This window comes from Prionailurus viverrinus, chromosome D1, assembly GCF_022837055.1.
Source record: "Prionailurus viverrinus isolate Anna chromosome D1, UM_Priviv_1.0, whole genome shotgun sequence".
Classification (NCBI taxonomy): Eukaryota; Metazoa; Chordata; class Mammalia; order Carnivora; family Felidae; genus Prionailurus; species Prionailurus viverrinus.
The window spans coordinates 62,404,584-62,432,392 of NC_062570.1; the positions used below are offsets into that span (position 1 = coordinate 62,404,584).

The 27,809-nt window shown below is 40.3% G+C and overlaps 1 protein-coding gene across 1 annotated transcript; it reads left to right on the plus strand.

Annotated features, from left to right (window-relative positions):
* The first annotated feature begins 6,948 nt into the window (after window positions 1-6,948).
* LOC125176109 (tripartite motif-containing protein 34-like) lies at window positions 6,949-27,295 on the plus strand. Its single transcript, XM_047877003.1, has 8 exons — window positions 6,949-7,156; window positions 13,482-13,971; window positions 14,574-14,669; window positions 15,476-15,706; window positions 21,452-21,474; window positions 22,938-23,038; window positions 23,343-23,369; window positions 23,852-27,295. The coding sequence occupies exons 2-8, from the start codon at window positions 13,552-13,554 to the stop codon at window positions 24,415-24,417; spliced, it is 1,464 nt and encodes a 487-aa protein (XP_047732959.1). The 5' UTR covers window positions 6,949-7,156; window positions 13,482-13,551; the 3' UTR covers window positions 24,418-27,295.
* Window positions 27,296-27,809: the final 514 nt, after the last annotated feature.

Here is a 27,809-nt window from a genome sequence, read left to right on the forward strand (position 1 = left end):
TGGAGGGATAGCGGTGCCCAGACATGACTGAGACCATGCAAGTCTCCTTCACTGTCTTGCCTCTCCAGCCTGCCCACAGCACCCACATTCATTATTAATCCTATCTCTTCTGGACTCTCTGAACTGACCTTAAATCTAGGCTTACAGTACAGTCCTTCTGGATATGCAGTTTGTGAGAGGGGTATTTGTCACGTGTGTGTGAAAAAAGGTATGTTGCAGTGTGAAACATAGCTCATAACTGAGGTGATCTATTTATCTAAATCTATAGCTGTTGATTGATTTTATCCTGGCTTCCTTTCTTTATGCTTTGAAAAGAATCCTTTTTAGAATGCAGTTTGGTTTATTTTAAACATTGTTACCTTGGCTTTATTTCAAGAAATAGAGTAAGTTGATTAGAAAATCACAGATAATGAAAAAAATTTTTTAATGTTTATTTATTTTTGAGAGAGAGAGACAGAGTGTGAGTCGGGGAGGGGCAGTGAGAGAGGGAGACACAGAATCTGAAGCAGGCTCCAGGCTCTGAGCTGTCAGCACAGAGCCCTACACGGGGCTCAAACTCAAAAACTGTGAGATCATGACCGGAGCTGAAGTCAGCCACTTAACTGACTGAGCCACCCAGGTGCCCTAATCATAGATAATTTTAAAATTTGATATGATTATAAAAGAATTCATCATTGTAAAAAAAAAAAAACTAAACAAACAAACTTTATTCTAAAACAAAAACTTCCTTACTCTTATTTCTTGCTGCCTTTTTAAGCAAACTGAACATAATAGTTAAAAAAGTGATTTGATATTCATTTTCTAGGTGTAGAATTAACACAAAATTGTCCTATTTGACGTTTTCTCAGCTTCTTAGATCTCTGATTTGATGTTGGCTGGTTTTTTTTTTGTTTTTTGGGGGGTTTTTTTTGGAAAATTCTTAGCCATTTTTACTTTGAATACTTTTTGTGATCCTGGTCCATTCTCTTTTTTTTTCTCCTGGTATTCCAGTTAAACATATATTACATATTAGGAAATTGACCCACAATTCTTTGGATATTTTCTTTTCTCCCCCCTTTTCATTCCTTTTTCTCTTGCATTTCATTTTATTATGGGTAATTCTTTAGACATATTTTGTAATGGTTCTTTCACCTTCCCTTTGCCAGAGAAAAGGCAAGATTTTCTTTTTCCCCCTTGGCTTTTCATTAGTGGACCTGATTTGGTTTTCTTGGAAATAAATTCCCGGACTGTGTGAGGTAGTCCCCTAACTTGGTTTCTCCCAGGAATTTCTCACTCTCAAGCTATCCAGGCTTGGCCTCTAGCAATTCATTAAAATCACCATTTTAGGGGCACCTGGGTGGCTCAGTTGGTAAGTGTCCCACTCAGTTTCGGCTCAGGTCATGATCTCATGGTTCCAAGTTCGAGGCCCACATTGGGTTCTTGTGCTGACCTTCTCTCTCTCTCTTTCTGCCCCTGTTCCACTCATGCTGTCTCTGTCTCTTTCTAAATAAATAAACTAAAAAAATTTATAAAAAATAAAATTACTATTTTAATGCACCTATTAGTTGATGACTCATGCAACTTCTCTAGTTAAGTAGATGGAGACTGTTATTGTCTGCATTTACCTATCTTCTGACTCTAGATTCGAGGATGGTGGTTTATCCTATAGCCTCAGTTCTCTGTGGCAACCAGGAAAAGACATTGATGTTGTTTGTTCAGCTTTTTTCTTTCTTTCTTTCTTTCTTTCTTTCTTTCTTTCTTTCTCTTTCTTCCTTTCTTCTTCTTCTTCTTCTTCTTCTTTTTTTTTTTAGTATAGTTGACACCCAATGTTTCTTTAGTGTCCACTGTACAACATAGTGATTCAACTTCTCTATATGGTATATGCTATGCTCACAAGTACAGCTACCATGTGTCACCATACAAACTTATTATAACATCATTGACCATATTCCCTGTGATGTGCCTTTTATTCCCGTGACTTATTCATTCCATATCGGGAGAACTGTATCTCCCCCTCCCCTTCATCATCCCTCCCCCCTTCTCTCTGGTCACCACCAGCTTATTCTATTTATAGGTCTGATTCTGCTTTTTGTTTGTTCATTTGTTTTGTTTTATTTTGCTCTTTTAGATTCCACATGTGAATGGAATCATGGTATTTGTCTTCCTCAGTGTGACTCACTTCACTTAGCATAATACCCTCTAAGTCCATCCATTTTGTTGCAAATGGCATTTTCTTATTCATTTACCTATCGATGAATACTTAGGTTGCTTCGATATCTTGGCTATTGTAAATAATGCTATGAAAAACACAGGGGTACATACATTTTTTTTTGAATTAGTGTTTTCATATTGTTTGAGTAAATACCCAGTAGTGGAATTATTGTATCATATGGTAGTCCTAGTTTTATTATTACTTTTTTAAGTAGGCTTTGCAGTCAGTGCAGAACCCGACATAGGGCTTGAACTCACAACTCTGAGATCAAGAGTTGGATGCCTAACTGACTGAACCACCCAGGCACCCCCTTTTTTAAAAAATTTTTTGAGGAACCTCCATACTATTTTCCACAGTGGCTGTACCACTTTGCATTCCCACCAACAGTACACGAGGGTTCCTTTTTCTCCACATCCTCACCAACACTTGTTATTTCTTGTCTTTTGGATTTTAGTCATTCTGTTCAGTTTTTTTCTTACTGTAAAGTTGGAAGTAATGGCTTTTAAATTCTTTACATGTTGGAACTAAAACTGCAAGTGTCTGATATTCTTTTCTAATTCTCAGTAATTATGTTTCACTAGAAACTTGTTCCTTTCTTTGCCCAGCCAAGTCTCCATTTTTCAGTTGGCTTGTTCACATTAGGACTTACAGTGACATAGGAAGACTCCGGAGTGCTGGGACACACGGGTGCCCTCAGCAGTGGTGTAAGTGGGTCAGTGTTTCTCCTCTCTTGATGAGCCTCACTCTTTCCTGTCAGGAATGAAGAAAGGCCTGTTCTGAGTCTCCAGCGACAGAGAAGGTCAAATGGTGTTGCCATACTTGGTAATATCCCCAGGTCTTGGGCATTTTCATTGACAACTATCCTTTTACCAACACCTAAAATGAAACAAATAGAATTAATGGGCTGTTTGGCCAAGCAGTTTCTGCTCTGGTCCCTTCTTTGCCTGGGAGTTTTCAACCCCTCCATCTCCTGGTGACCTTTGGTGAGGGAAGGGATATCAAATCAGATACATCCAGCCTTTCTGAGTATGGACACACACCCTTATCTCCAGCACTCATCCATGGAAACTGGCAGAAATCAGCTTCTGTCTATTTCTGTTAGACCCCTGCATACCAGTCAGTATATTGCAACAATGAGGCTCTGCCTCACTAGGAACATCCTACACTCTCTTGAATTATTGACAGGCAACTCTCCAGGGATATTCAGGTCTTTCATCCTCTGAAATTCCTAGTCCCGAGTTCAAGATGAGAAAGTGGTTATGGGAGGGAAGGAGGGGACTTGTTAGCAAACCCCAACAAAGAAATCTCCAGGCTAAGGGCCATGATCTTTTCACAGAGCATCCTGGCCCAAGAAATGGCGCCCTCTGCTGTGAGCTGCTTCTAAAATTTCCATTTTGAAGAAAAGACCAGAGAAGGAATCTGAATTCAAAATACACAATCCAGTGGGTATCAAGTGTGGATTCGCACCATCCAGGAATCCATCCTAGGGCTTTCTCTTTCCCATCATCTCTGAAAGTATATGTGGTTATAAGGCCATCTTTTATTTCTGGGGCCTTAGGACTATGCTGGGTCATAATTAGGGATGTGGTATCCACCATGGAAAGTTTGGGTGGGCTCAGGAGAATCTCAGGGCATAAGGAACCTTCAATCTGCAAGACTGTTCATGGACTGTTCAGGCACTACAAGACTGTTCATGGACAGTATACAGAGCCATCACCAAACGGCGATCGGAAGTTTTTCAACCCTGGGAACCTGAGACCCTCACTGGAATAAACATAGGATCTGCACTCAATTGTGTGAGATTCTAGAGATTTTCCATTTCATCTGAGGATGATGCTGGGCAATCTCTTGATCCTGACTGCACCCCAGATCTATTTTGTTTTTGTTAATCTCAGCACCTTCAACCTTCCCCCCTCTGCAGTGCCTCTCTCAGGCTGTGCACCACCCGGTGCAAGTGACTCATCTAGTCTCCCTCGTGTAGGAAAGAGGAATTGTTTTTTTCCTCAGGGTTGCTTTGTAGCTGAGACCCTACAGGTGAGGTACTATCTCCCAAATGTTTTAAGTTATTCTTGAGAATATTGGAGACTTAAGAAGCATGGTCATAATTGTCTTCAAGTTATTTGGTTGGGGGGTGGGGGGACACCTCATAGTACATAAATAAGTGTTAATTATCTTTCTACCAGAAATGCTGTTATGTCACGTGGTCATCTTGAACACACTCAGACAATTTTAGAATATTTCTATTTAATGTGGGATATGAGTACCTTTTTTTAAATGTTGATTTATTTTTGAGAGAGAGTTTGAGACAGTGCCAACAGGGGAGGGGCAGAGAGAGATGGAGACACAGAATCTGAAGCAGGCTCCAGGCTCTGAGCTGTCAGTCACCCCTGAATACCTTTCTATTGTGTTGTAGGAAAGCTGAAGCAAACATCACATTTTGCAGGTGGTATCTGTGGTCCCTCACATATTCTCAGAGACCTCGGATTTTACTCTTCATTCGGTGAATGTGCCACTTGGCACTGATGAATACAAACGTTCTGAAATGTCTCCTGGAGATGGGCTGGAGCTGGGGCCCAGGAGTCTGTGAGTCTGCACTGTGCTGTGCTGGTTGGTATCAGCAGTGTCCTATCTCTTGCCCCTTCCTTTCTGAATCATTCGCTCTCAAAGGACCACTGGCTGGTATCACAACTGGAGGCAAATGCAACAGCACAGGGTGTTCTGTAAAGCTGGGCCAAGGATTCCAGTTTTAAAAAGCTTTTTTTAATGTTTATTTACTTTTGAGAGAGAGAGAAAGAGAGAGAGAGAGACAGAGAGACAGAGCACAAGTCGGGGAGGGGGAAAGAAAGAGGGAGACACAGAATCTGAAGCAGGCTCCAGGATTGGAGCTGTCAGCACAGAGCCTGACGCAGGGCTCGAACTCACAAACTGGGAGATCATGACCTGAGCTGAAGTCAGCCGCTTAACTGACTGAGTCACGCAGGCACCCCGAGGGTTCCAGTTTTAGAGAGCTGTCCCAGCCTCTTCCTGTCTGCAAACCTCCATCTTCCCTCACCCAGGGAAATTTGCTTTTGAAAGAGTATATTAGCATATAAAATATATGAAACTAAGTTTCAGTAGAAAGAATTAGGTGATCATTTTACACAAACTAACAAGGCAAAAGGTAGCCCAAACTAATGAAATTGTGGATGAAAGTAGTTCATTACAGATAATTAAAAATAGTAAAAAAAATACATAATTCTATACTAATAAGCTTTAGAATTCTGTGAAAAAAAGTCTATTAAAAAAACCGGAAAAGCTTTATAAGAAAATAAAAATTACAAGATGTACACAATTATCCTCCATGTGCATTGGGCCTCATGCATGCTGATATTTGAGGAAACCCAGGCTTCTGACTTCCTTCTGCAAGTGCAAGCTCGAAGAGCAGAGAGCCCCACTGGGCCCTGCCGTGGGACGGTGTGGGTACTGTGGGCACGATGAGAGGGAAGTCAGGGGACCTGGGCAAGCTGACACTTTACTCCCTCACTGGGATCTAGGTGGTGGCTGTCATCCTCCTTCAGATAACTCCCCATCTCTCTCCCTGCCTGTGGAAATGAGTCTTGATGACGTGACGCTTGTCCACATCTTGTGGCCTTTCTTCTGCTTACCTAGAGCTCCAAGTAGTGTCCCATGAAACTATTTGGAGATTCCCAAACACACCAAACTTGCTCCTCCTTCCATCCAAGGTGGGGATGGGTTAAATAGGTGATGGAGATTAAGGAGTGCACTTGTTGGGATGAGCACTGGGTGATGATGTATGGTATTGTTGAGTCACTATATTGTACACCTGAAACTAATGCTACACTGTATGTTAACTAACTGGAATTAAAATAAAAATTAAAAAATCAAAAAAATAATGAAACAGAAAACAATTTTCTTTTGAAATCAATGTTGTTGGGGTATGTGTTATGGGTATAACATACACCCTTTTAGAGTATGCAATTTGAGGGGCGCCTGGGTGGCTCAGTCGCTTAAGCTTCCGACTTCGGCTCAGGTCACGATCTCACGGCATGTGAGTTCCAGCCCCACGTTGGACTCTGTGCTGACAGCTCAGAGCCTGGAGCCTCTTCGGATTCTGTCTTTCTCTCTCTCTCTGCCCCTCCCCCACTCACACTCTGTCTCTCAAAAGTAAATAAACATTAAAAAAATATATAGAGTATGCAGTTTGATTAGTTTTGACAAAGTTTTACACCTGTGTGACTACTACACAAATAGACTTCAGAGAATTTCTAATACTCCAAAAAGCTCTTCTGGTCCTTTGTAGCCAACTCTTCCAGAACCCTCCATCCCTCGTCTGCCCAAGTCCCATCTATTTCCTAGGATGTGGTGGTGTGGTCTTTGGGGGCAAATGGAACATGGTACCTGAAGGGATAGTTCAAATTGGAAGGCCAAACTGAGGGCCTGTGCACATCCATGAAAGGGGTAGGAGACCCTTGGTTCTTAGCTGGCCCAGGAAGCAGAGAGGGTTAAAACAGACTCTCAGCCTCACACTGTAGACATTTTGGACTGGATGTTTCTTTGCTGTGGGAGCTGTCTTGTGCATTACAGAGTGGTTAGCAGTGCCTCTGGCCTCTACCCACTAGATGGCAGTAGCATCCCCCAGTTATGACAGCCAAATTTGTCCTCTGAGTTGGTTAAATGTCCCTTAGGGCAAACCCTCCCTCCCCCACTAGAGAACCACTGAGGTAAAACATTTCATACCCAGTGGCCCTACAGGACTGTAGCCCCTTGGGCCCAGAAGCTCCTTCCCCTTCCTTCTTCCTGCCAGCCCTGAGGTTTCACTTTCACTTCCCAGCCAGCTGGTCAGGAGCTGCTACATGCAGGCCCAGGGCCTGTTCCCTGTTCTGTCAGTAAATGCTGACCACGCCCGCCCTGGCTTTGCTTCGCCACTAAAATCAGGAGTCAAGACTTCTCCGCTGGGGCCTCAAGGTGCGTGGGGAGGTTGGGGGGAGGGGCAGAGGGTGGGAGACGCCAGAAGGAAGGTGCTACGCAAAGGTGTGTGAGTTCAGTATGTGGCTCAGACTTGCTCTGAAAGGAAGAAAAGCCAGTCTTCAGGCTTCCTGCTCTGAGCGCAGACAGACTGAAGCCAAGATTCTGGAGACGGACGGCCTGGAGAGAAAGGAGTTCTCAAGAGGCGGAGGGCATTGTTTCTTTCCTGGAGGGGCCCTTCTTTCTCTGGGCTGTGTCCATCCTCACTCGTCCCTTTCCTATTCTATAATTTTAATTGTCTACCTTGCTGAGGAGAATTGGAATCCTCTCCCTTTCTCTCTCTTTCTCCAAGATGAATAGAAAGTGTCTTCTCCTCTGCCCACCACTACCTTCTTGAAGAAAAGCTGGCAAAAGAGGTCCCTGTTTTCCAAACATATAGAAACCCAAGCTCCTAGAGTGAGTGGGGCAGGAGACAGAATGGAGTTTTGGAGACATGGCTGGGATAATATTGAAGAGGAGGATTCTCTCACTCCCTTACGGAGAACCAGCTGCGGGGTGGTCTGTGGCCTTCCTGAATCTCAGCTGTTGGCCTGCCACCTGCCTCTGTGGCCCCCTTTTATCCCGTGTCCTTTGAAGTTCAGTCTCAGGAAGTCTCCTGGCGCTTCCCTGAAGAGCGTACACTTCCTTCCAGTAGTCCACTGACCCCACATCCTTACCTGCCTGAGAGCTCTTTCTTCCTCATTCTTCTCTGAAGACACACCTTTGCATGCTTACCTCAATTCTCACTATTGTTCTTTGCTCATAGCTAATTAATAGGAGCTGATTATTGCTCAGAAGGAGCCCAGAGATCCAATGGTCTTGCTAAGAAATTTGCTCCATGACTGATGGTGACTGTGTCCCACCTTGAGCTCACCTGTGAGCAATTTGCACACTGATGGATTTGTTACATACCTTCTGACACACCCATTCTGTCCTGTATTCCCACTTTTCAGGAGTCATGGTTATGGTCTTCCTGGGAGCCTATGCTTTGCTCCTGAAATGGGTCCATTTTTGCCCAGACACTGATTGTCTCTCCAGGGTCCAAAACAAGGCTCAATCCATAGGATGGAATGGATTTATTTATTTATTCACTTAAACAGTTAATTCATAGGAACCAAAGCTGCTGTTGTAAAAAAAAAAAAAAAAGTGCAATGAATATGCATTCAACTTGCAGTGAATGTTAAATACATATAAGAACTTACAGTCTGGTTGGGGAGAGATTGTAAACAAACAGATAACTGATATGTACACAAGAAGGTGACTAATATTACTGGGGAACAGTTTTTAAGTGTTGAATGTAGTGACATGGTAAAGGCCTTGCAAATTTAAGTAGTTTTCATGAAGGCTTCATTGTGAGGAGATATTTGAGTAGAATCTTAAGAATGTGAGGGATTTAAAGGCTTTAGCATGGGTTTCTTCCTGGGATTGAAAGGAGGCCAGTGTGGGCTGGGGTGGAGTATGCAGGGGGAAGAGAAGGAGGTGGCTTTGGGAAAGAGTAGGACAGTAGGAGGAGGTGTCTAATGTGGCCTTACCTAGAGCATAATGATGACCAGCTGATATTGGACAACATGCATTTGAATAGACAGGACTGGTGTCTGCTTTGAAGGGCACTCTGGTCCGTGACATAAGAACAGCCATGGCAGCACACTGAAGAAGGGCAATCAATGATAGTTTCAGGGAGAGCGATTTTCCAGAATTCAGGCAGGAGACACAGGTGGCTCTTTCCAGGATGGTGGCAGTGGAAATGAATGGAACTAACTTGAGGAAAACACTCTTAGCAACTTTTTTTTTAATTTTTGTTAATGTTCATTTTATTTTTGAGAGAGAGAAAGAGAGAGAGCGTGAGCAAGGGAAGGGCAGAGAGAGAGGGAGACACAGAATCCAAAGCAGGTTCCAGGCTCTGAGCTGTCAGAACAGAGCCCCACGCAGGGCTTGAACTCATGAACCGTGATACCATGATCTGAGCTGAAGCCAGACACTTAACCAACTGAGCCACCCAGGCGCCCCACTCTTAGCAACTTCTGATGAACTAATGAGGCCAGAAGCAATTTTATAAAAAGTGGTCCTATGCTACAAAATGACTTTTTAAAAATATGATTTTTCAAAAACATATTTACCAGAGAGCTAGAGCTCTTGAAGAGAGGTTCATGAATAGTGTGGATTGGTGGCATATTTAGTTCTGGATTCTAAGGAGTTCCTGAAGTAGGAACTCTGAATACAGAGGAATGGGGAGAGGGGATTGCATTATTTCTGAGTTGCCCAGGTCTCTCCATGTCAAAAACAGGTTCTGCTTTGCCTACTGGCAGTTTCTGGCCTAGGAAACCAAGGGAAGTGTCTAGGATGCTGTCTGGAAACTTTAAGGAACATCTTTCCCTGCACTCCACTTCTTGGAGATATTTTATTTTACTATACAACCTGCAAAGAGGTGCAGAGTTGCATTATCAGAGTCCAGATGTTAGAAGAATCAAGTGTAGGATACGATCATCTGACACTTGTGGCAGTCAGCTGACCTGGGACTTCCATCAGGCAGATACTACTTGTACTCCCTTCCTATCTCCCTGATTGCTGCTGGGCTCTCGGATCACTCTTGGACATTGGAGAGGTCCCTGCCTATGTGTGGGGGTTTTCCTCCTTCTGTGGCCAGTGTGGTGGCAACTGCTTTGATATCAACTTCTTATAGCCCCACTGCGATAAGAAGGTTTATAGCCCCATGGTAGAATGCATGGTCCACACCCCTGTAGACTCTAGGTATTTCTCAGCATTGATTGGATACTGTGAAAGATAGCAGAGAACCCCACTCCTATTAGCCCCACTTTTGGCTAATAGCTTCAGTTGCAAGCAGGGGTGGACATTATGTTGTGTAAACCTCTGGTCTTGCCAGTCATTAGAGCCTTGATCTGACCATTGTCACTGGAGCTAGGAGCTAAAAGCATATGGTCTTTGGACAATTTTCAGTATCTGTACCATTGGCTAGATTACATTGGTCAGCCCACAGTTAGCTTTCTGTTTCACTTTATGGATGATTGGAGAAGTGAGTATATTTCTAGACCTAAATTTATCTCCACACAGCTGTCATTATGCCCTTATTCTCTCTTTTTAGAGCAAAGGGAAGATTATAGTTTGTTACAAACCTCGTCATCAAACCTTTCCAAATTATTTTCCGAAGGATGTTGTAACAAATTATGGCTGGAATAATTTATTCTTTCACAGTTCAGGAGGCCAGAAGTCCAAAATCAAGGTGTTGGCAGAGTTGGTTTCTTCTGTAGGTATTGAGGGAGAACCTCTTCTACGTCTCTCACCTAGCTTCTGGTGGTTTCCAGCAATCCTTGGCATTCTTTGCCTTGTTGCTGCATTGCTCTGGTCTCTGCCACCATTGTCAAATGGCTGCCCTCCCTGTGTGTGGTGTGCCCTCTCTTATTAAAGGACGCTGGTCATTGGATTTAGAACCCACCCTATTTAGTATTACCTCATCTTAATTTGATTACATCTGCAGAGGCTTATTTCCCAAACAAGATTACATTCACACCAGTGACATCAGCGTGGGGGATACAATTCAATCTATGAGAACAAGTATCATGACAAAAATATCTACTGAGATCTTCCTTTTTCTTTTTCTTTTCTTTCTTTCTTTTTTTTTTGCCTCATAGTTCCTTGTCTAGAATGATGAGTCCAGGTTCTAAGAATCAGCAACATCCCCATGCCACCACTCTGTGATATGCCTTCTGACCGACAACCAGCAATAGTTTTTGGCTTGGTTTGCCATTCCCACTCATGTGACTTGGCAGGACATAAAGCAGTCAGGTTCACTTAGCTTAGCTGGGGCATACAGCACAGGAGACACAGCATATCAGCATGGCTGCCTCAGGTGAGCTCTCAATGAGGGTCTGTACAGTGCTGCAGGTGGTACCGTATCCCCTTCATCAGGTCATTTGTAAGATCTGGTGGATATGTTTGAAACTAACATAGCGTAGGTAAGTCTTGGTCCAATAAGCTGATTGCCTTGTATGAGCCTTGAGCATAGCTTCCAGGCCCCAACCAGCACAAATTTCATTACAAGAGTCACAACCCACTTGTGAAGCTGAGGTCTGTGCTTACTGAAAATAAGTGAAAAATAAGACAAAACAAAGTGCTAGGAGAAGGTAATGCCAATGTCCTTTTTATGAGAAGAAAGGACTTAAGCCTGACGATGACCCTTTGTTCCCATACATTCAACCCAACCCCAGTCCTGTCCCTTTTATCTTACCTTTTCTCTCATCCTCATCTGCTTCTCTATTTCCTCTAGCAGCCTTTCCTCACTGATCCCTGATCTTTGGAAATAAGCTGTCTCTTTTACATCATTTAGGAAGTCACACTTTTGGTCCCTGCAGGCATAGTAATGCCAAAAGCCTAGAAACCCTCTGCACACCAGCCATACAGGCATTTTATTTTATTTTTAGTTTTTATTACAATTTTTTTTAATGTTTATTCATTTTTGAGAGACAGAAAGAGACAGAACACGAGCTGGGGGAGGTAAAGAGAAAGAGAGACACGGAATCTGAAGGAGGCTCCATGCTCTGAGCTGACAGTACAGAGCCCGATGTGGGGCTTGAACCCATGAACTGTGAGATCATGACCTGAGCCGAAGTTGGATGTTTAACTGACTGAGCCACCCAGGCATCCTTTTTTTTTTTTTTCTTTTGGCTTACTTGTTTATTTTGAGAGAGGACCATGAGCAGGGGAAGGACAGGGAGAGAGAGAGAGAGAGAGGGAGGGAGAAGGAATCCCAAGCAGGCTTCATGCTGTCAATGCAGAGCCTGATGCAGGGCTCAATCTCATGAACCTTGAGGTCATGAATTGAGCTGAAATCATGAATCAGACACGCAACTGACTGAGCCACTCAGGCCCCAAGCCATATAAGCATTTAAAAAATTTTTTTAAGTTTATTTGTTTATTTTGAAAGAGACAGTGCAAACAGGGGAGGGGCAGAGAGGGAGGGAGACAGAGGATCCAAAGTGGGCTCTGTGCTGACAGCAGAGAGCCTGACGTGGGACTCGAACTCACAAACCATGAGATCATGACCTGAGTTGAAGCCAGACGCTTAACCGACAGAGCCACCCAGGTGCCACATAGGCATTTTAAAAGCTATAGAAGATGTATCTTCCATCAACAAGGCACTCATATAGGTGACTTCTTCTCTCTAAAATATATTTTTCTTCTTTCTCATTCCATATCCCTTCTCACACCTTTTAGGTCAACCTTTGCTTATTTAAAGGGAGATATCTTTGATATTCTCCTATTTGGGAAATTATTAGTTCCCCCAAAACATGCCCCTCTGGGTGGTAGTGTTTATCATACTTTCCAGACCTCTGAAAGAAGATCCTGAGGAATTGTATTCACCCCAAATCAACTTACTGGATGAGATAATCTTCATAAGCTACTTCATTCAATTTACACATTTCGATAAAGAAAGTACTCTGATTTCTCAAGGACTTTGGTATAAAGAATAAATAGATCATGTGATTTACAAATTGTAACTGGTTCTAAAATTCTTAGTTGTAAAACGTCTTCTCTGTCATAGCCCTCGCAGTTTCTGTAAGTGTCTCTGGGAGTGAATATGAGGGAATGGAGGGGTTCCAAATGGGACAGGTACATTTGGAGGTAAGCACTTATGTTGAAACCATATCTGTGGTCCCAAAGTTTACCCATTGGAGAACAGAGAATCAATGAAACAAAAAGACAAAGTGCTGATAAAAAAAAAAAAGAAAGAAAAAGAAAAGTTTTAATCATCTATGGAGAAATGAGGAGGGTCTTTATGTATTGATCAAAGGTTATGTTCCTGTGTTCTAGGCACTAGGGATACGGCAGTGAACAAAAACAGTGTTGGATCTATGTGCAGATGATGTTTTCGGAGTAGGATATTTAAGGAAAAGATATTATATATTATATAGTGATAATAAGAAAAAGATGGCAAATGTACAACAGATAATATATTGGTAATTATTCTGTAGATAAAGTAATCATATTAGGTCCTTCTGATGAGATGATATTTAAAGAGGGCGTTGAATGAAGTATTAAGAGGAAGTCATACAAAAATCAAGGGGAGGTCAGTTCCAGGCTGAAAGGAGAACAAATGCAGAAGCCTGAAGTATTAGCAGCTTACCCAGGCTACTGAATTTCATTTGTTTTATTTTTCCCCTCTTCTTTTTTGTCCTTTAATATTTTAGTCTTGGCCGATCCCTAATATCTGCACAATTAGAATCTTTGCTATTCATGCCATTCTTACCTCATCCCCTTTCAATCTGCTCAGCCATCCAGGAGTCTTTTAAGCAAGAAGAGCCTCGGGAGTAAGGACAGGAAGAAGCCAGGGGACACGTACTATGGCTTTAAAAATCCTGAACATACAAGACGAGGTGTTCTGTCCCATCTGCCTGGAGCTTTTGACAGAATCCCTGAGCCTAGACTGTGGCCACAGCTTCTGTCAAGCTTGCATCACTGCAAACACCAAGGAGGCAGAGATCAGACTAGAAGGGGAAAACAGCTGTCCTGTATGTGGTGTCAGATACTCCCTTGAAAACCTATGGCCTAATCAGCATCTGGCTAACATAGTGGAGAAAATCAGAAAGGTCCAGTTGAGCCCAGAGGAGGAGCTGAAGAGAGACCTCTGTGTGCGCCATAAAGAGAAACTCCTGCTCTTCTGTAAGGAAGATAGGAAGATCATTTGTTGGCTTTGCGAGCGGTCTCAGGAGCACCATGGTCACCACACATTCCTCGTGGAGGAAGTAGTCAAGGAATGTCAGGTAGGCCCCAGGACGGAGGGAGAGAGGTAGAAGATGGTACTTGGGAAATGTCACCCTTCGGTCCTTCTTTACTCACCTTGGCACCCTGTAATCTCTTTCCACATGTATCTCTTACACTGTGCTCAGCTTCCAATGCTTGAAGGACATTTCTGTATATTCCTTACACTTACGTAAAGAATAAGCCTAGACTCTAGAGCCTAGACCCTTGGCCATGAGTGGGAGGTTTTCCTGTTTGCCCTTTTGTTATATGGATGGGGAATTCCTTTCGCAAGCTTGGCTCTCATTTTCCCCCTCAGCAGGATGGTTGCTATTTAACACCATGGATTGGATGTAGAAAGAGTGCCAGTAAGTATAGGATTTTTCCTGCCGCAGCACAGTCGATCTCTTATGAAAAGAGAGTATTAGGCTACTTGTGGTGAGGAATGGTGACTTCTGTCGCCCAGGAACAAAGGATGTATTCTCCTTAGCTTTTCTCCCATATCCTAGATTCTAATCACAATTTCTGTAACCTGGTCTCTTCTGAGATCAGCCTGATTTCTTCCCCATTTATTCTTTGCTGAGAAAACTCATAGGTTGACTTTGATGTGACTTTTTCCTCATAGGAGAAGCTCCAGGCTGCTCTGGAGAGGTTGAAGACAGAGCAGCAGAAAGTTGAGAAGCTAGAAGCTGACATCCGAGAAGAGAGAACTTCCTGGAAGGTATGAGGAGACTCTTTCTGAGAGGTTTTGGACAAAAGAATCTTGGCAGGACCTTCAGTTCAAATCACAAGGAAGACCCTTCCTCTTTGTTCCCTGGCACAGAATGCATCCAGAAGCCATTTAATTAGTTCTCCTTTTTGTCCTGTCTCTGTTGCAGTTGAGGGTTGGAGAGTGGATATGTTACAAGTACACACAGGTATTTGGAATTGAGCACAAAGACAGACTCTTTGGCAAGGAAGGGTGGAAAATTCTGTCTTCAATTCCTCTTTTCCAATGAGGCTCCAACACTTCCAGTGGAAGACACTAGGCAAAGGACCAAGATTTTCCCCCAGGTTCAAACTTGGGAACATGGTAATGCAGGGAGGCATGAGTGTTCAGTACAGCTGTCTACAACATAAACCTCATTTAGTGTTTTTGTTTTTGTTTTTTAAGTAGGCTGTATGCTCAGCACGAAGACCAATTTGGGCCTTGAACTCACAACCCTGAGATCAAGATCTGAACTTAGATCAAGAGTTGGACACTTAACCCAGTGAGCTGCCCGGGCACTCCTAAATGTAAAAACTCACTTGGGTTTTGCATTTCATCCCAGGGTTGGCCTAGATAAGACAGTCTGAGGCCTGTTTTGGTATGTACTGAAAGGAAAATAGCAGGAAAAATACCCAGCTTTCTCAAAATTTGCCCCTGTGCCCTTATTCTATTGGTTAGAACTCAATGAAAAATATTTCTTTTACTGGCTTCTAATCCCTTCCACGGTAGGCTTTCAGGCTAATAGACTCTTTACCTCTCTTGTGTGTCCAACCTTGCAGTACCAGATACAGACTGAGAGACAAAGGATAAGAACAGAATTTAATCAGCTTAGAAGCATCCTGGACAGTGAAGAGCAGAGAGAACTGCAAAAATTGGAAGAAGAGGAGAAGAGAATACTGGATAACTTGGCTGAGGCTGAGGATGATCTGGCTCAGCAGAACCAACTGGTGAAAGAACTTATCTCAGATCTGGAGCATCGCAGTGCATGGCCAACAGTGGACCTGCTGCAGGTAAGAAGAATCCCTCAGTCTGGAATTCTTCAAACATAGTCTAAGTTACCTTCTTTTCTGTGTCCTTGGGCTCTAATCCTGGTATTGACACTAAAAGTTTCCTTTGGTCTTCTGGAGCCCTTCTCCATTGGAGATATATATCATGGGCAGTTGAATATAAGCATTCCAGGGGAGTGTCCTACTTTATTATTTTATGAAGTAAGGGAATACATTTGACCTTGGAGAGAAGATCTATGGTATCCAGTGATATTCTCTAGGCTCCTGTTATCTTTGATCTAGTGTTGGACATTTGTCTAGTTCTTTTCATTCATCTTAGCCACAGGCAAATACATGTATTTTCAGCTTTAAGAAATATATCTTTTTTTTTAATTAAAAAGTGTGTATTTATTATCACAAACTTCTTTTGTTAGATTTTTTTTTAACACAAAGAGATAGAATACTGAGCCTTTTCTTGTGAGGATCGGCACATACATGCATAGAAAGTGTTATACTTGAGTCGTGTGAATCTCTGTGCAAGTGTGAATGGGTCTGTGCCAGGAAAGGTTGCTGGTGCCAGGAAAGCATGCTGGTGCAAATCCTTATTATTTTTTTAATTAAAAAAAATTTTTTTAATGTTTATTTTTGAGAGAAAGAGACAGTGTGAGCAGGAGAGGGGCAGAGAGAGAGGGAGACACAGACTCTGAGGCAGGCTCCAGGTTCTGAGCAATCAGCCAGAGTCCATCACATGGCTGAACTTAAGAGCGGTGAGATCATGACCTGAGCTGAAGTGGGACACTTAACCCACTGAGCCACCCAAGCACGCCACTTTTTTTCTAAATTAAAAAAAGTGTATTTATTTATTTTGAGAAAGACTGAGAAAGCACAAGTTGGGGAGGGGCAGAGAGAGAGGAGAGACAGAATCCTAAGCAGGCCCTGTGCTGTCAGCTCAAAGCCCGACGTGGTGCATGAAACCACTGGAGATCATGATCTGAGCTGAAATCAAGAGTCTGATGCTTAACAGACTGAGCCACCCAGGCACCCCCTACTATATATCTACAGACTTGAGGGAACAATTTGAACTAATGTTAAAATTTAGACAGGTTTTTTTTTTTTTTAAGCATTAATAGTCTGACTATGGTCCTGAGCATGAAGTATGATGGTCATTCAGGGAATTACAGACTTTTCATATTTTGCTTGACTTCCTGTATATCTTCTTGCCTTTCTTTGCTGGATTTCCAAACACTTTTGTTTTATTCTTGATATCAAGCAGAAGGATAGTTGACTTTCATGTGTTGGCTGGTTTCCTTTGTCTCTGATGCTTGCATCATACCTTTTTTTTGTATCAGAATCACCTAGAGTGCTATAAATAAAAGTAAAAATAATAATAATAATAAAAATTAAAAAAAATAAAAAAAACCTTAGCTCCTCAGGCTCATTGTAGTAAGATAGCTTTTGCATTTTTTTACCAGGTTCTCTAAGTGATTATGATACCAAACAAATTTTGGTAAAAACTGCAGTAGGTCTTTTTGATAAGTTGGGCTGGGAAAATAAAATATCCACATGCAAAAAAATGAAGTTAAACTCTTACTTCACACCATATACAAAAATTAACTCAAAGCAGATCAAAAATCTAAATGTAAGGGCACAAATTATAAGACTCTTAGAAGAAAACATAGGTATAAATCTTTGTGACTTTTTACTAGGCAATAGCTTCACAGATATGGCACCCAGAATAGAAACAGCCAAAGATAAAATAAATTGTAGTTCATCAAAATTAAAAACTATTGTGTTTTAAAGGACACCATGTAGAAAGTGAAAAAACATCCCACAGAATGGGAGAAAATATTTTCAAATCATGGATCTGATAAGGCCTAGTATTCATGATGTATAAAAAGCCTCTAACAGCTCAATAATCAAAAGACAACCCAATTTAAAAATGGATAAAGGGCTTGAATAGATATTTCTCCAAAAAAGATATATAAATAGTCAATAAGCACATGAAAAGATGATTGATATCATTAGCCATCAAGGAAATGTAAACTCAAAACCACAATGATAATACCACCAAAAAAAAAAAAAAAGAATGGACATTACCAAGGATTGACAAAGATGTGGAGAAATTGGAACTTTTATACATTGCTAGTGAAGATGTAAAATAGTGAAGCTACTTTTGGAAAACCGCTTGTCAGTTCCTCAAAAGGTTAAAGATAGTTACCGTATGGCTCAGCAATTCCATTCCTAGATACATACCTATGAAATGAAAACCTATGTCCACAACTAAACCTGTATACAGAAGTTCATGGCAGCACTGTTCGTAATAGCTCAAAAGTGGAAACAACCCAATTGTCCATTAAGCGAAGAATGCACAAGCAAAATGTGTTATATCCAAACAATGGAATTATTTGGCTCTAAAAAGAAATTAAGCACTAGCGGATGCTACAACATGGATGTACCTTGAAAACATAAGTGAAAGAAGGCAGACACAAAAGTTCCCTATTGTAGGATTCTGTTTATATAAAGTCTGTAGTTGACAAATCCAAAGACATAAAAATTAGATTACTGGTTGTCAGGGGGCTCTGGAGAGGAGGCAATTATGAAATGGTTGCTAGTGAGTGTACAGTTTCATTTTGCAATAATGAAATTGTTCTGGAATTAAATAGTGGTGATGGTAAATATACATTATAAATGTACTAAACCCTACTAAATTGTGCACTATAAAAGATGAATTTTATGGTATTTTAATTACATCTGAGTAAAACCAAAAACTTTGTAGGCTTATTTATTCCTTTCCCTTGTTTATAATTCATCCACAAGCTCTTCACAACTCTTTCAATTTCCAACTTCACACAACCATTGTGTTTATGTTACTTGTCCAGGCATTTGTTTCACTTAAGCTAGCTTAAGTTGTATCTGTTTACTTGTAATAAAAACAATACTCAGTAGATAAACATTATAAATTTTGTGGGATTAACATCCCATATTTAGATAAAATCTTCAAAGAATGACAAATGGGCCAACCAAGGAACTTACTCTTTTACTAGATTAGGGAATTTGGATGTTCTTTTCCAAAATGTTAAGATATATACTATTGATTGTGGTGCTGTCCCCTCATAACCTGTCTACTGAAAGTTCTTATAACAGCTCTTTTTATCCAGATCTTCATTGTTGTTCTTTGGACATTATATGTCTATTGTTTGTTAGAGGGGCTGTTGTTTGCATGAGGGCTACATTCAATACTGACTGGGAAGAATGAGCTAACAGAGACATGCTGTATTTGAAAATGGATGAAAAATTAGATGAGATTTTAGGTTCTTTCCCTTAGGAAAGGAGGTACTTCTTAATGTTTTTGTCATAGTTATTATATTGGGTCATTTTCGTTTTAGAAATTTTGTAGAATTACACATGTATGAATGATGATAGGCAATTAAATGATGGAGTGAAGATGGCACTTATTATTTTATCTGCTTAGTATCCTTTCCCCTTTTTCTCATAACAACACCTGGGATTTTTTTTCTGATGACACACCAATATGTCTATTTTTGTACATCTACTTGTTTGGGACTGAGAAAATCAACATTATCAAGGATGGATGGGTTAATCTTACCTAAATTAGTTTATCTAATTCCTATATTCCCACAAACCATGCAGTTGAGCATATGACCCAATTTTGGTTAGTGGCTTGGAGCATCAGAATGTATTGTCACAGTGAAGAAAGTTGTCCTTTTGCATGGGAATTATATCACTGAAACAAATGTAAACCAGGAGATTTTAAAGTTGCTATCAATTACAGTCTGAGAATAAAGTCAACAGAGAAGAAAGAGAATTATGAGACACAGAAAGACTAGATACATGATAGTATTTGAGCTTCAAGATCCATCTGTGACTGAAATAATACCTCTCTGGCCACATCTTTTTTTGGGGGGGGGTTGGGGTGGGGCGAGGAGTTTAAGGCAATGTTAGTTGGCTTCTTTGTCATGTACGACCAAACTATACTAATACAGAGAAGCAAAGCTATTCCTCTGATTTCGTTGTAAACCCAGCTGGTGGCATTTAAAGGTAAGGTCAAATATATTGGTATATATTGTTGAAAACAAATAAATCCATAGTGGTGATGATGTGGAAATGCAAATTAGTTGAAAGAAGTTAAGGATGTGGAATGGACTGGCTTGGTAGGGTGTTTTAGTGTTTGGGACAGGGACTGAATGAATATTGGTACCGTATTTGACAAATGGACACAAGAGAGAAAACAGTTGGTGAATAGTAGGTTGTATTTTAGATATTTTGAGATTCTAGTACCTGTTTCTTCTTCATTGTGTGATGTATTATCCTGTATACATGATTATAGACAATAGGCCATGGTCAGATTATGTAAAGTTTGGGATCAGTGACACCTGCATGTGAGCTGAAATTTAAGAAGTGGAAGAGGTTACCAATAAGCAGTGTATGGAACAGAGTTTTGCTGTATATGAACTATGTATTCTGCAGATAGAGCTAGTTTTACTTCTTTCCAACATAAATGCTTTTTTTTGTTTGTTTTTATTGGCTAATTGCCTTGACTAGAACCTCTAGTACCATAGTGTTAGGGGCTTTTTTTTTGTTGTTGTTGTTTAAAAAAAAATTTTTTTTTTGAGAGACAGAGTGGGGGAGGGGCAGAGAGAGAGAATCCCGTGCTGTCAGCACAGAGCCTGATGTGGGGCTCAATCCCATCAACCGTGAGAGCCTGACTTGAGCTGGTCAAGATCAGCTGACTGAACCACTCAGGAGTCCCTCTAGTACCACTTGAAATAGAAGGAGTAAGAGTAGACATTCTTGCGCCTAATTTCAGGGAAAAAGCATTTAGTTCTTCATTAATTTTGAGTTTTTCATAGACTCCCTTTGTCAGGCTGAGGAAGTTTCCCCACTATTTCTAGTGGGCTGTTACTATTTTTTTTTTTTTTTTCATGAAGGGATATTGAATTTTGTCAAATGTTTTTTTCCTTGTGTCTATTCATGTGGCTTTTACTTTTATTCTATTAATATAATGAATTACATTAATTGTTTTTCTTATGTGAAATCAACTTTGCATTTCTGGGATAAATCCTACTTGGCCATGGTGTATAGATAATTTTCCATATTTTGCTGGATTCAGTTTTTTAGTGGTGAAGTTTACATCTATACTCATAAGAAATGCTGGCCTGTAGTTCACTTTAATTCTGATGTTTGTCTCATTTTAGTATCATAGTAGTACTGGCTTCATAGAATGAGTTGGGAATTGTTCCCTTTTTTTCTATTTTTTGGAAGAATTTGTGAAGTATTTTTTTTTTTTATTTCTTCTTTAAACCTTTATTAGAATTCACCACTGGACCCATCTGGGCCTGACTTCTTTGTAGGAAGTTCTTAATTTCCAATCTAACCACTACATGTGTTAGGTCTATTCAGATTTTCTATTTCTTCTTGAATCAGTATTGGCAGTTTCTGTGTTTTTAGGAATTTGCCCATTTCATCTATATTATATGAGTTGTTGGCATATAATTGTTCATAGCCTTTATATTCTTATTAATTTTTGCAAAAGTCAGTAGTGATGTCTTCCCTTTTATTCCTGATTTTAATAATTTCTCTTCTCTTTTTTCATGGTATGTCTGTATAAAATCTGTCAAATTTGTTGATATTTTTAAGTAGTTCACTTTTGATTTCCCTGATTTTCTCTAGTGTTTTTCTATTTTTTCTTTCATTAATCCTGCGTTACTCTTTATACTGCTTGACTCATGTTTTCTCTCTTCTCCCTAGGACATGAGTGGAATCATGAAATGGTGCGTATGGGTGACCAGGAGTTGTACTTTTGTGTTCTGAAGAAAGGTTTGTAGCCATAAGAGTGATCTGATGGTTAATCAGAATGAAAAATCTTCCAAATCAGGGGAATTTGGATGTAGTATTTTTTAAATTGCTGGTCATAGACAAGGATTTAAGTGTTCCTTATCTATTGAAAATAGACGAGATTCTATGCTAGTGAATTCAGTGGCTGGAGGTCACAGAGGTAGGGCCAGTAAGGGTAATAAGGATCAGGGATTTCACTATTAGAGTCCTGTGACTTCACTTTGTCCTTGCTCTTCTTCCTGTACTCCACAGGTGCTTGTCCTATCACATGGAGGGCTTCATCAAGTCCTAAAATAGGTTATAAGGGCAGTTCCTTTATAGTTACTTTGCTTACATGGGAATATAAAAGATTAGGTCATTTGGGGAGCCTGGGTGGCTCAGTTGGTTAAGCGTCCAACTTTGGCTCAGGTCATGATCTCACGGCTTGTGGTTTGAGCCCCACATTGGGCTCTGTGCTGACAGCTCAGAGCCTGGAGCCTGCTTCGGATTCTGTCTCTGTCTCTCTCTGCCCCTCCTCTGCTCATGTTCTGTCTGTCTCTCTCTCAAAAATAAATAAACATTAAAAAATTTTTTAAATAAAAGATTAGGTCATTTTACAAGGTTCTCTTTAGATTTCCAAAAACAAACATGAGCCTCAGGGCTAGTGACTTTGACCTTACAGATATAATTAATTTTTTCCCATTCACACACATTAGAAGCTTCTATGGGAAAGTATATTTCTTGTGGCTTAAGTTGCCAACCCACCTGACAGCATTAAGTTCCTTACAAACACATGAAATACTAACCTTTGTAGTTTGGTGGTCATACTTCTCCTTTACCAAGGGTTTTTAACTTTTTTCAGAACACCGGAAATCTCCAATGTTATTTGTGGGTCATACCACTGGGGTTCAGGCTTTGGACTAAGGCACAAGTTCACAGGCTCTCAAAAAGAGACCTATGGATCTCACATCATAGATAGGATCCTCAGCCTCACTACTGATCTATCTGCCTGGGAGCACACATCTATGAACTCTCCATGAAAGGCCCACCGTGATGAATTTCCGACATATTGCATACCTTTTTTAGAGGTAGCTAAGGCTTTTTCTATACATTATTTCATCAAATTTTCTATTATGTCCACGAGGTATCAAGAAAAGGGTTAATTATTCCATTTTTAGAAGAAGAAACTGTTTCTTTGAGATGAAAACCTTCCCAAGGTCACACAGATGGCAAATGGGAAGGGAGATATGAGCACATTGCTTCTGGCTCCAGCATCAGGATTCTCCCTTCCCCCCCAGGTCAGGCTTCTGAGGGAGGAGGGATCAAGTGCATCAGTGGCATGGAAGGAGAGAGGAAGGCAGCTGTGTTGTTAGGATACAAGGAAAGAGATACAGGAACAACATTTTTTTGTCATGCCTAGGAGTGAGATCTGGACACTAAGGAAGCCAAAAACTGTTTCAAGAAGACTGAAGAGTTCCTTCCATGCTCCAGATCTGAGGGCAATGCTGCGCATACATAGAGGTGAGGAGAGCCAGGACAGGAGGGTGGGTATGGGAGCCCTGTGGTTTCAGGGACTTAACTGGGAGCTGGTATAGTTTCAAAGAGAGGATAGAAAGGAGGAGGGTTTTCAGAGAAGGAGGGATATTGCTTTAGGAGATGTGGTTATATCTAAGGGGGAATAGCTAGGTGTCCAGTTCATCATCTCAATTACCAGTTTATGGTCTACCAGGGCTCCCGTCTGCTGGCCCTTCTTTGGAGAAGAGATAGGTATTGGTGCTTAATCATTTGCTTCTAATCAACATCATTGAATCTTTTATCATTTCAGAGCTAACACATGTCCAGTGCTACTGGGGTAAGAAGTTACTGGTTCTTCAAATCCCTGGGTTCTGATCCCCTTTCAGAAATTTGTGATTTCAGGGCACCTGGGTGGCTCAGTCAGTTAAGCGTCCAACTCTTAATCTCAGCTCAGGTCTTGATCTCAGGGTCGTGAGTTCAAGTCCCATGTTGGGCTCTGTGCTGGGTGTGAAGCTTACGTTAAAGAATTTTTTTGTGATTTCAGAGATCTCATGATCTTAGCCCCATGTGTTTATATATATTATATATGTGTATAATATATATAATATTATATATTTCTCTCTATATTTAGTATAATATATATATTATATATTTCTCTCTCTCTATATATATATATATATAAATACATTTCTCCAGTGTTTTACCCCCTTCCCCAACCCATAATACAAGCTCTGCCTGGTCTCTTCCCATGGTCCCTCTTCACTAGATAAACCTATCTCGTACATCTTACCTGATCTTATAATTTTTTTTTCCCTACAGTGGACATCACACTGAATCCAATCAACCTAAATTTAAACCTTGTCCTTTCAGAAGATCAGAGACAAGTAATGCCTATGCCAATTTGGCCTGTTAAATCTTATAATTATGGTATCTTGGGCTCCCAAAACTTCTCTTCAGGGAAACATTACTGGGAAATAGATGTGTCCAAGAAGACTGCTTGGATCCTAGGAGTATACTGTAGAACATGTTTCCGTAATATAAAATATGCTGTTAGACAAGGTACAGATTATCAAAATGTCTTCTCCAGATACAAACCTCAATTTGGCTACTGGGTTATTGGGTTACAGAATAAATTTGAGTATAAAGCCTTTGAGGAGTCTTACACATCTGATCCCAAGGTCTTGACTCTTTCCATGGCTGTTCCTCCCTGTCATGTTGGGGTTTTCCTAGACTATGAAGCAGGCATTGTCTCATTTTTCAATGTCACAAACCATGGATCACTCATCTACAAATTTTCTAAATGTTGCTTTTCTCAGACTGCTTATCCATATTTTAATCCTTTGAACTGTCCAGGCCCCATCACCCTGTGCCCACCGAGCTCCTGAACCTTCTTAGTCTCTCATCCACTTCTGTGTGGCACCTCTTGTCCTGGGCTCATCTACACCTGAGCTTACCCGCTTCCATCCTTTCTCCTTTTATTTTAGAATGTCTTTGTGCATGCTTTTCTGCATGTATGTAAAATGAATGTGCACTTTTTACCTTTTTGTTTCTCATTTAATTCAACTACCTTTATAGTTTTGTTATTGTTGTACTTTAGTAGTTGTTCTGTGGTTTAAGCCTATGTCAGTACCTTGATATTTTTTTTCACAGATTATTGAGGCTCTGTTCATTGTTTTCATATTGGATAATTTGTATTAATCTACTTTGAAGTTCACTTAGTCTTTCTTTTGTGATCCTGAATTTCTCTTAAGCCAGTCCTACATTATTTTTTGAGTGATTGTGGCTTTTAGTTTCAGAATTTCAATTAACAAAACTATTTTTATTTGTCTTTTGACATTTTCTATTTGCTCATTAGTATAACCATATTTTCTTTCATAACCTTAACCTTAGATTTGAGGGCTGCTGTTAAGTCCTTATCTTTTTTTGTTGTAAATCCTTGTAAATGTGATATCTGGATTATCTTGGAGTTGATCTCTATTGATTGCTTTTGCTCTTGAGTATGGACCATGTTTTCTATTTTCTTTGTATGTTAAACAATTTTAACATGTACCTAAAATTCCCCCAGGGGAATTGTGAATGGGATGTAAAGACTCTGGATTCTGTTAATTTTTCTGAAGAATATTTTTTTCTTCAGGTAGTTAACTTGGTTGAACTCAAATCCTAAATTCTCCCCTGCATTTTGCAGCAGGTGAAATCTCTAGTCAGTTCTTGTAGCTCTATCTGGGCTACTTGGTGTCTGTCTCAAACATGTGTAGTTCTGATTGTTGCTGAGTGTGTACGTACAGTTTGGGATTTCCTTCTCTGGATCTCTCTTTCACAGACATTCTTTTGCCATTTTTCAGCTGCAGGTACATCCTCAAATTATTCTTCTTGCTCTTCAAGTTAATAAGTCTGTATGTTGCTGAGTTTTAATGTCCTACTTACTACTAATTGAGGTTTGCTTTCAAATAAAAACCCACAAAACCAGGAAACTCCTCCAGTAGTATTCCCTTCTTTCCATGGTCGATTACACTGTAGATTCTAGTGTTTTGTCACTCTCTAGTGCCTTCATGTTTTTTGTTTTGTTCTTACAATTGTTCAAGTTTCATAATGTTGACGTATAGGTAACGGGTACTGTTTTGTTAGAATAATACCTCTGTTTGTGGAAACAGAACAAGTTTTGTTTGTCCTGGGTATCCTAAGCTATAAGTTCAATTGTTGAATTTTAGTATTTTTTTCTTTTTTATACAAACTTCCAGATTTTGTTCAAAGTGGTTATACCATTTTGCATTCCCACATATTTCAGAAAGGGAATAATGGGATGGAGTAGGATGGTTAATGAAGACATAGTAGGAATAGATGTGTTTTTAGTTATATCTGGTTAAAACTGGAGGGGACTGGAGAGCTCAGAGTCTCGCTGTGTGATGAGTGCAGCATAGTGGTATTGATTGCAGTGTTCACAAGAAATGAGCTTCCTCACCCAAGGACCTCTTCTCTACCCAGTACTTCTTCCTTTGCCAATCCTTGCACAGATCCAACATCCATGGTTTTACTCCTCTTCATCTGAATCTCTGAAATGACCCCACATCCATGGTCAGTATCTTGGGACATTCTTAGGAAACATTAGCTTTGCAGCTGAGAGAAATCAGTGGGGAAGTCAGGTCCTGTCAAGATACCTGAAAACTTGGGCAAGCAGAACATCTGAATTTACTATGCTTCTCTCACCAAACATATTTTCTCACCAGAGCGGAGTACGTGTCTATGTTCCACATTCCAGCTTATTATCTTCTGAGTTACCGGGAAAAAGAAATCTTTCTTAGGGCTCTGTATTTCCCCTCCAGTCATTACATCTCCTGCTTGCAGAGGAATCTAATGAAATATCTCCCCCTTTGGCCCGTGGATTTTTAATACTTTTTGCATTTGAGAAAATCTTAGGGTAAATAAAGCAAAACTTAACGTGGTTAAAGTATATTGGTGGAAACAGATACAACACCAATCCACGTAAACTGTAGGAAGAAAAGAGGAGATGTGAAAAATTGATTAAAATTTGTCAAATGTGGAAACAAACCCAGAGCCCATCAATGGATGAATGGATAAAAAAGATGTGAGATATATGCAATGGAATACTACTCAGCCATAAAAAAGAATGCAATCTTGACATTCAACAACACAGATGGGCCTTGAGGGTGTAATGCTAAGTGAATTTAGACAGAGAAAGACAAATACCATATGTTTTCACTTATATGTGTAATCTAAAAAACAAAACAAGCAAATGAAACAAAATTCATAGATACAGAGATCAGATTGGTGGTTGCTAGAGATGGGGGTTTGGAGGTGGGCAAAATGGATGAAGGGGATCAAGAGGTAAAGACTTCCACTTATAAAATAACTCATGTAACATACAGTCTGATGACTATAGCAAATAATACTGTGTTGCAAATTTGAAAGTTGCTACAAAAGTAAATCTTAAACGTTCTCATCACAGGAAAGAAAACATTTTCTTGATTCCCTATGGTGATAGATAGGAACTTGATTTATTGTGGTGAACATTTCACAATGTGTACAAATGTTGAAACCTTATGTTGTACACCTAAACTAATATAATGTATGTCAATTATACTTCAATAAAAAATGATCAAAGGGGAATCCAATATATGTTATTGATACCAGAAGAGTAACCGAATTCTATGATGTGGCAGCAACTGTGTTCAGAGCAAGAACAGTGTTTAGAAGCATGATTTATCATCAAAATGTTCCATTCAATTAAAAATATTTTTAAAATTATATATCTGTGTATCTATTTATCATTCTTTATATGAAATGACTTCTAATAGATCTGAGGCAATAAGCAACAAAATAGGGAAAGTCCCTGCCTAACCTCATGAAACTTGAAGTTGGGGGTGGCCACTGATATTGCCACTGATAATATCAGTAATACAGTAGGTTTCCTGCTGCATTTCTCTCTGTTGCTTTGCACTTTTGCATATTAAATTAAATTTTTTTAATGTTTATTTTTTTTTGATAGAGAAACAGAGCACAAGCCGGGGAGGGGCAGAGAGAGAGAGAGAGAGAGAGAGAGAGAGAGAGACAGAATCCAAAGCAGGCTCCAGGTTTTGAGCTGTCAGCATAGAGCCTGATGCCAGGCTCAAAGTCACAGACCATGAGATCATGGCCCAAGCTGAAGTCTGATGCTTAACTGACTGAGCCACCTGGGCTCCCCTAATTTTTTAATGTTTATTTTTGAGAGACAGAGAGACACAGAGCACAAGCAGGGCAGGGGCAGAGAGAGAGAGGGAGA